We start from the raw sequence: 9997 nt of genomic DNA, 5'->3' as shown, positions 1-9997 counted from the left end.
GGCTTTCCCGTGTCCATCGTGATGCCTTCGCAGGAACTCTGTTTAATGTATGTGTGTATATTGTGTGTGTATGTCACTGAGAGAGTATTCCCTGTTCACTGTTAGCCACCCAGAGCGTAGTTAGCATCGCTTGGCAACAGCATCGTTACGGCGCAAAACACGAACAACACATGCGCACTCACACACACACACACACACGCAGTCTTCTGAAGAAACGGACGTTTCACTGACGGGACACTATCACCGGCAGTCGACGTGAGAGGCTACTTAGCACGCGAGGAGCACTAGGACCCCCCTTCCAACCGAGTGTCGCGTCTTAACAACAATCTTAACCTTTCCGGCGTATGTCAACCGCTCACTACACTCCGCCTCCGTGGACACCAATTGTTACCCCGCCGTATGGCTTACTACACACTCGACGCACTACACCAAAAACCAAAGCAGGCGAGTGGCGGACGCCTCTTTTGCACATACACACACACACACACCCGATATAGCCGGCGGGCCCAATTTGCACTTTTGCAACGCAGCGCACCCCGAACCCGGGGCGCTCCAGCGAACGGTCACTTTCCTAAAAAAAACAACAACAACAACCAGCGAACGCACAACACTTTCACGCAGATTTCCCGCTCGTTCGCTAGCTCGCTCGTTCGGAGGGCTGTTTTCGGAACCACCGGGGATCGCACGCGCGCGAACGTCTTTCACCGCGAAACCACGTCGCGAAAGAAACGGTGTAGCAGGAATGGCGCAGTAGGCGCTACGCGATGTACACCTTCGGACCGCTGAACGGAGACTCTCGCACCGGGCGCACTAGTAGGCTGCTAGGCCAGCGACCGTGCCAGCAACCGTCGTCGAGAGAGCACACGAACGATACCGAGAGAGAGCGAAAGAGAGAGAGAGAGCCACACCACGCGTGGATCCACTTGACGCGATGATCGTGATTTTGGGGCTGCCTCGTGCCAAGCAAGCCATGATAGAGAGCCAGATGAGAAAGATGAGAGCCACCTTTGTGAGAGCGCTCCTGAGAAAGCACAGAGAGCGGAGAAATGATCGCCGCAGAGAGAGCGCGCGAGAGATTGTCGATCGTCCTGTCGATCGGCCGTGCAGTGGAGACGAGGGGCGCTGGGCACCAGAACCAATAGAAAGCTCCTCGATCGAGAAACTGGAAATCCCCTCGCATCGTTGACCGCATCGCGCCGGCATAACGAACGAATGGTGTGTGAATGGGGGGTTCGTCGCTTGCAGTCTTTTGATCGAGACGCCCTTCGACTGGGCGCACGCGCCCCCTTCACGGAGCAGAAAAAGGTATGAATGGGATTCTTCTTATGCCAGAGCGCATTGGCTGGAATGCGCCCGGCCCTGGGCGCCCCAATAAACAATAGAATCTTTTCCCGTAAATCCCGTACATCATCAGCTGGAGCTCAATGATCAATGATAGTTTTGGATGGATCGCAAAGGGTGCTGTGGTTAATTGACAATTATTGGCCAGCTACAATGTATACAACAACTGCTCCAAAACAATCATTCCTCTCACACCAGAGTGCACTACATCCAGTCTAAACATCGATATTTCGATCGCGTGCATTCGTGCGTGCGATCAAGAGATCGTCATTCATCCATGCGTGCACACACACACACACACGTGCGCGCGTGCGTGCGTGCGTGAGAGAGGACTGCCTATACGGTTGGTTCGGATGATGAGATGGAAATTGGTTATCACTTGGATTTCTCTTCCATCTGCGCGACCGCGCGAATGGCTGATGATTGCCCAGCATAGATTCGGTTGCTGGCGCGTCTCGCCATTGTGACTCAGCCGATCGCTCGCGGTCGTCGGTGTGAAGAAGATAATTGTTTACTAATGCGCTCTCTCGCCAGAGTGTATGTGTGTGTTTGTGTTTGTGTATGTTGATACTTTCATCAAATCAAACAAACATTGTCATCACCACCCCATCCCCTCTTTGTGATGCTACCCGCAGGGGCTCGTCTCTGCGTGCGTGCGTGCATGCGAGTGTGTGTTGTTTGGGAGAAAAGAAAATGAAAGAACCACGCAAAACGCAAAGAAAGTTGCCTTCGATTCGATGCGTCCAGTAAGTGTGTCTGTGTGTGCGAGAATCATTTGAGCGGCAGAAGCGAAGCTGCTACACTCGGTTTTACCAACATGTTTTCCTCCCAAAATAGAAGCTATTCTTGTCCCCTCTAACAAACATACGTCCCCACGATTGTATGTTTCATTGTTGAAACACTTACGCTTCAATACAATATTCTAATTGACAAATGAACGCAACAGAAGCGACGAACAGGAAACCTTCGACCACCTTCGGTCGACATTCCAGGGGCCGGCAACCGGATCCGCCGACATTCAGCATCACCGCGCATGCGGATCCACAGCAGGGTCACCGGGCACCGGGTTCGCATCAAAATCAGACGTCGATTTACATATTCATCAGTATTATGCACACCACAGTCGGTGGGAGTCGCCGGTGCCTGACATTGTCGCGGTGACACATTAGATGTGGCCTCATCTGCATGAATCTGCACAGTGAAAACAGCATTAGCGGTTGTTGGAGCTGGCCTTGTTGGGTGCGCATGGGTCGGCTCCAAAAATGCTGTACGGAACACACACACACACACACTGCGCACGAATAAGGAAGCCGGCTCGTGGGTCCCACGAAAGCAACAACCACCCTGGGCCGCCGCCTCCACCACCTTCATTGCCACCTTCTCATCAACACCGCGGAAGGCAATAAAGGTTTGGAATGAAAACGAAACCGGGTTCGCGAAGAGTCGCGCCGCTGTTGCCGCCGCCGCCGCCGCTACCAAAGCTTCTTCCAATCAGTGATGGACGATCGATCGCGGCACGGAGTCCACACTCCGGCATTTCGTGTTTGTCGTCATCGTCATCGTCGTCTGCCTCAATGTGATGTGATGTTCCGGTAAATAATGCGATCCCGGGGTGGGGGTTGCGATCGATCGAATCGAGATGATCGATTGGAGGAAATTGATTTTTTCACTTTTGGCGTCACCAAACGGGGGAAGGGGAAAGGAGTTTGACGCCCTCCTTCTCACCCGCTTGGTTATCCGTACCTGTTTCCGAAAGGAAAAGTGTCCGAAATTGAAAGTTTTCCGCACGACGACATGACACGGTTCACAGCAGGCGGCGAACCGGACGTTCTTGATGTTTTTGGATGATGGAAAATTGGCGACACTAGTGGCCAGCTATCAGCCAGGAAGGTTCATTGGTACGGGACGGCCCCCCGGAAAATCAACTCCAAGCAACAGCAGCAGCAGCAGCAACTTTCAATCTCCGCTCCATTCCGACCTTCGGTTGTTGTTGTCTGAGAAATGAATTCAAAGCATCCAGACAGAGCTCCAGACGTCGCGCGCGTCGCGAGGGAAAAAACCCGCTTATTATCGTCTGCTTAGCACGATGAGTTTCCACTTTTTCTACTTCGGATCACTTTTTACGGCCCCTCGAACTATCATCTTCTTGGTTCTAATTAGCCAAACCATAGATTCCATTGGCCGCGATCTCTAACCCGCGAAAGTGACGAAAAATGCGTTCATTTCACCGCCTGGGCGCTGGGATCCTGAAGCTGGGATTGAATAAAGAGAATAATATGCGTCGCACGAGTGATAATGACACCGAATCGAAAGTCAACAATGATCATCATCATCATCATCCTCGTAGTCGCGGAATGTGCGGAGGATTTCACCACGAAAAAAATAAAATAAACCACCGCATCGCGTCGCAGTAGCAGTCGTGTTGTCGTGTTGTTGTTGGTTGTCACTTTTACCGTGGGGGGGAAGTTATGTTGCCGGGGGCGGTGCAGGGTGTTTGATTTCCATTCAATTTTCCCACCATTTTTCAGCGGGCTGTTTTCCACCGGAGCATAAATATAGCCTTCCCTGGGAAGGGGGAGGGGACTCCCCCCCCCCCTGGGGGAACGCGGGACAATCAATTAGCTGGCCGCTATTTACGGCCTCGGCCTTCTCGGGACCAGCGGTGGCGGCGGTGTGTCGTTAATTGTCGTTAATAAATCATGCAAACAATATGAGCTACTCTGCGTCTACTCTGTTTGATCTTCCATGGCATAGTGGTGGTGGTGAGTTTCCCTGAACCTGACCGGACCAGAAACTGTCGGAGTGTCTCGAGGAGAAGACCGCACGCGGTGCCTCGTAATTGAATCCTACGAACGGGGGAGTCCCAATTGCTACTCATCGAATGATCGACATCTGATCGTGCAATTTAAGCAAAAAAAAAACGCCGGATCGCCGGATCGCTGGATCGCGTATACTCACACTCTCTTCTCACTTTGTCTCACTATCGCATTCCTTGGGATCAACCTTCCGGACGAACTCTCGCTTTCAAATCGCCGCGATCGCCAATTGATGATCGCGAGAAGGGGGAATATTTTGTGACGCGCGCTCGGCCCTCAACCTTCCTCGGGTCCTACTTCTCTCGTATGGGCATACGCGGCGGCATCAACGTCAATATTTCCCGGCCAGATGAGTAATGAGGGAAAAGCCATTTAATGGCATTTAAACAGATTCCCTTGTTCCTCCTCCAGCCGCTTCCTGAAGCTGTACGAGACGAGGGAGAGAGGAACGAGGAGAGAGTGATGGACACTTTCTCTCTCTCTCTCTCTTTTGCTCTCTTGCTTGATCTTCTGCTGGCGCGCACGAGGACCCGGTGATCATCGTGTGTCGAGTGTCGTCTTCGAATTTCGCAACGAAACTGGCCAGCAGCCGGCAGCCAGCAACGCAAAACCACCGGAGGGAAGCTCGTGAGGGGATAAGCAAAAGTTGGCAGCAGGAAGTGACATTTAGCAAAACATGTCCAACCGGGCGGGCAGCGGTGAGGATGAGGATGAGTAGTCCTCTAGAGGTCACGTCGGAAGAAGGGGCGACCACTGGACGGACGAAAAACACCGCCACCATGGCCACCGGGCATCACTTTGGTCGGGCTTTGGCTGCCGGTAGTGTGCTCCTCGATTGATGCACTTTCTCCTAAATCAAAGCAGTAACGGCGCTTCATTAGGCCCGGCGGTAGATTTGGCCGCGAGAGTTTCCCAAGAAATCCCAAACACGGCGACGGATAGATAGAGAGACAGACAGAGAACGAGACAGAGAGAGAGAGAGAGAGAGAGAGCGAGAGCGTGAGGTGAAATGTAGGCAAATTTATGCTACGGTCACCCTAAGCTGGCGCACGCGCACCAACTGCCGAGCCTATGAGCGTCAGCCGGTAGTAGCTTATGAATGTTTCATAGAAGAAGACACCGCGAGTAGAACGGAGTGCACGACTCCGGGAGCATCCCCCTGGTCGCTGTCATTTGCTTTGCGTTTTGCGATTCAACGGTGGCTGTAACTATGACAACGGACCAGCGCACTTTAAGGCACGGATGCGACGAAAATGAATGAGGGATTTGATGAATTGTGATGCTGTTGGCGCAGCGATGCCGATGCCACATAATGTGTTGCATTTCAGCTCCCCGCCCCGGAAAGTGAACGGAATGAGAGGACGTTCACTGAATCCTCCTCATCCATCTTGCTCGAGTTTTTTTTTTCTTCGCTTCTTTGAAACGTTGCGCTTCGGACCCGGTTTCTGCGTGGAAAGCGCGATGGCGATGGCGATTGAAATGCAAACGAAACGGCGTTTCGCTTGATTTCGCGGAGTTGCGGAGTAGAAACGCTTTTAGCAACATCAGGCGGCCAATGCGTGAGTGCGTGCGTGTGGAAGCGTTTCAAAAAATGGTTCTGGTTTTACTTTGTTACCGCCGGGGGCCCACCAGCAGCAGCAATCTTGGCACCGTGGTGCAAAACTATTATCATCGACGACGACGTCGCGACGCCGACCGGCCATTATGCACCGGAAGGTTGATAGCGACAACATTGTGCGTGAGTGTGTGTGTGTATGTGTGATCGAGCTAATAATACCTCGGTACCGATATCCCGGTGGGGTGGCCAGCGCCATAAATGGTAACGCATAAGCATAGTTGCCGCGATGTCCTTGAAGCATGGACCTTCTCAACCTTCCGAGCAACTGGGAAGTTGAACTTGTCGCGCTCGAAGTTCTTTGCTTTACTCCAGCGATTGCTCGCGGCAAGGGAAAAGGGAAGGGGTTGGAGTCGAACGAAAAAGTGGTTCTCGATGGAGGTCCCAAGAAGGATTCGTTGAAGGCCATGCCATTCGCGTGCGATGCTTGGCCGTGATCCTTGCAGGGCCGTGCCCAGGTGGATCGATACTTATCGTGCAAACGCATTACTTTACAATGCGTTCCATAGATATGCGTTATCCTTGCGCTGGCATCTGCGCGAGGGTGTACTTCATCTTCCAGCTGCCAGGTAGAGAAATCAGATATTTGTTTTAATTGACTGTGAATCCGAACTCTTGGGTGCTTTTAACCGGTGGAATGCGAGGTCTGGTTTGTTGTGAGGGAATAGCTGATCAACGCATTCATCGCTCACTTCATTAAGACATTAACTAAGTAGAGGTAGGTTAAACCTTTAATAGGAAATAATGTTTTACTGCAAATTACCAGCTTCGAAAACTATTCTATAGAATGTTTAAAGAAAATCGCTTTAAGGCATTATGTTCTTTCCACATCGATTATGCCGAAGGATAATGAGATCGCTTGTTTAGAACATAAATAAATTCCCACAATAATATCGGTTGCTTGATGACGGATACTTTATAGATTTGTTTATCATTTGAATTCATTCGAATATCTTTAATAACAAAAAAGGAAATTATCTTTTGAAGGTTCCATAAATCTATCTTCCATCTCGTTATTGCTAATCATTATACTGGAAACATTTTTAGTGAGATCCTTTCGATGTATTTCCAAATAAAAGATGGTGGTAGTAGTTTTGCATAATTTATCGGTCATTGGATTCCAAATCCCATAACATTATATTACCTCCAATCACACCATGCTTGCCAGATTTAACCAATTCGCAAATAATAATTGAAACAAGAAACCTATTGTAGAGTGACAAATGACCTGCGCTGGATCCTTAAAACTACGCTGCTCTTACTCCATAAAAACAATAGCAGCGTAAGTGTATTGTAGTTTTCATTACGAAGATGATGTAGAGCTGAAATGCGTTTCCACACACTATTTGAAACAAGTAACCATACAGGCGAAATTTGATCGTAAAACAATTGAACACATCAATGCACTACTTTTCTATAAACAGATGTAAATGAAGACGTTCAAATCAGGTTTGGCAAAGTCTTTTTTTTAATCTATCTTTTTAAAGCAGAGCAGAGCAGAAATTGTTGTACAACAGAAAAAAAAAATCCAGAAAAAGAGGATCAAAGCAGCCAAGTCCAGCAATGCTGTTAATTTCATCGCAAAGAAACTAATACGAATGAATTGAATTAGTTGTTACAAAACGCTTGAACGCTGGCTCACTTAGTACAAAGAGTTGACATCAAAACCCCAAAAAAAGAACCAATATGTTGCCATCCCAAAGTTGCATCTGGGCGCGTTAAAACTGGGCCACACCGTTTCAAATCGCACTCTCTGCGCATCTGTGTGTGTGTGTGTGTGTGTCTCACTCTCTTTGTTAAAATGTTCATGCATGCATTTACCGTTGCATGCTGCAGTTTGGTTCGTTGGATCAAACACACATTTTGTGCGATACTGGGTCATAACAGAGATCATAACAGTAGCTCCTTCCCAGTAGCCCTTTCTCCCTCGTTCCGATGTCGTGTAAGCGCTAACTGATTGTGCCGAAGCGGATCTCCCGGAGAATCTCTTCATTCGCCAACGACAATCGGTTGATTAAGAAACAACGGATTCCCTCCAAAAACGCTGCTCAATTACCGGGCAGGCCAGCCAGTAAGCGCGCGTCCCGTTTCTATGCTCCCAGAGCATAAATCGTACATTTTTATACGATAACAGTATACTGCAGGCCCTTAACAGTACCAGTAGGGTTGTTGTGCACCAATGTGCGGTACGGTCGGTGCACGACCGAACTGCTATCCCGGCTGCCCGGCTGCCCGGTTGGTTGGGCGTGCATGATAAATCGATCGACCATTTGCCTTCCCGATTCGGCCATTAGAGACCGTTTTTACTCGCTTTACCAGTACCAAGTGCACTCCGCACTCTCGCTCCGCCTTCTCCTCGTATGTTTCACGTCAAAGGGTCATCTATATGCGCGCTTGGTATAGGCCATATACTAGGTACTGTGGCTGCAACATTGCTGCACGTTCTACGATGGTTTTTGGGTTGCTGTTGCATCTCTGCTGCTGCTGATGCTCGGAGCCGTTAGGAGCCAAGGAAAAGCTAACAAATTGCTCGACTGCGATGGCCTTTCCGTGATACTGATCACCGTGTTGGAGGGGGAAAGGGAAGGGGGTCGTGCACAGGAAATCCGCCCTTTCAAGAGAGAGAGAGAGAGAGAGAGAGAGAGAAAGAGAGAACATGGAAATCAGCTCAACACTCGCAATTTGGGTGGCGTTTTGGAGAAGAATTCGCTCGGAATACCTCCGCTCAGTGCTTTCGCGTCCACCGAGGAGAGGAAAGAGGAGAAAGAGAGAGAGAGCGCGGACTGTGGGGGGATCGGAAGGAGGCCTGAACCCTAGTAGACCTCGTCGGCAAAGCAATAAACCAAAAGCTAAGTGAAGCTAATGGGACCCAATTAAGGGGTCTTCCACGGAGCCAAAAGGGTTCAGCTCAGGGAACATCATCCAACGGGAAAGGGAGCTTCGCTGTCATCGTCTACACCGATACGCCAGCACCGGTCGCCTGATGAAGCGATCACCCGTGGTGGGTGGGTGGTTGGGTGGACGAGTCGAGTCGGCAACGAGTTCTAGGCTATGGGGAGTTCAGGCCAAGGGTTCACTAGGCCTCTAGAACACGGATTTGCTTTATATTTCATCGCATCGCAACAGAAGCATGAAGGAAGTGGGAGGAAGAGGAGAGCGGGGGCCCCCTTCTTTTTCCCCGAAAAACCCACCCACAGCTAGGGCGGGTAGCCCATTTGGCCGGTGGATCTAACGGGATCTTGGCACTGTCCGGTGCGGGGTCAACCCGATGCCAACGGGAACAAATGTCGAAAGTAATCATGTCATCATGTCGCGGACGGGCAAGGGGTTGGCCAGCTGGACGACAACTCCGATCATGACGACCGAGTCACAACCCAAGTGGGTGGATCCCAGACCCCCAGATCGATTGTCATAGTTTGCCAATCTGCTGGCATTCATCTCGCATCGGCGCTGGAATGGAATGTGATGCCAAAAAAGGGGGGCGGCAGGCAGGCGCAGACCTTTGCGCCGGTGCGAGGCTGGTAGGCCGCCACTTGCACCATTTCAAGTGCGATCGAAACTCGATCGTGGTGATTAGATGGTGATCGGTTGGATGGTTGGTTGGTTGGATGGTTTCGTCAAAGCCACGCATATCGCTTGTCGCCTTGAGGTGTCACGTGACAAGTATGAATGGAGATGCATTGACCGATTGGTATTGGACACCGACGACCGACGATTCACTTTCGTTCTCACATTTGCAAGATCAGCATTCGATTGCAACGGTAGATTACCGGTTGGCTAGTCGCGTGGTCAGTGGCTCATATGATGATCCGTCGAACCGGATCATTGGGCAACCTTTCGCATCCCCGCGGAATGTCAGCGCTTACCTTGATCGGAATTCGGAATACGAACGATGGTAGATGGTGGACGATCCTAGTCCCTGAGATTGATTACTTTGGACGATAAACCTCGGACGAGCAGATCGCTGATCGCAGATTGCATACATTCGACGTTGCTTTGTGGCACTTGTGGGAGGCTGGAATACTGCCGATGATCTTGGAGTAGACATGGACCATTTGTCGTGGTAGTGGCTTGTCTTTTACTTTGATCTGTTTACCCACTATTTCGGTTTCTTTCTATTAGCAACATTTAAGTCCAACCTTTGGGTTATTTCTACTCGAAACTACTAGTAGAATGCTTCACAGATATTAATGCGTTTATATGTGAATCGTAAATTAATGAAAAT

The 9997-nt window shown here is 50.2% G+C and overlaps 1 protein-coding gene across 1 annotated transcript in view; it reads right to left on the bottom strand.

Annotated features, from left to right (window-relative positions):
* LOC125949308 (homeobox protein B-H2-like) overlaps positions 1 to 776 on the bottom strand; it is a 39509-nt gene extending 38733 nt beyond the window's left edge. The window contains exon 1 of the mRNA XM_049676233.1: positions 1 to 776. This exon is cut by the window's left edge and continues 1449 nt beyond it. Coding sequence (XP_049532190.1) covers positions 1 to 17 — 17 coding nt within the window. The 5' untranslated portion in view covers positions 18 to 776.
* Between the last annotated feature and the right edge of the window lie 9221 nt (positions 777 to 9997).

The sequence above is a fragment of the Anopheles darlingi genome, chromosome 2, assembly GCF_943734745.1.
Source record: "Anopheles darlingi chromosome 2, idAnoDarlMG_H_01, whole genome shotgun sequence".
In the NCBI taxonomy this organism is placed as follows: Eukaryota; Metazoa; Arthropoda; class Insecta; order Diptera; family Culicidae; genus Anopheles; species Anopheles darlingi.
This window is presented reverse-complemented; position numbering and strand designations above follow the sequence as displayed.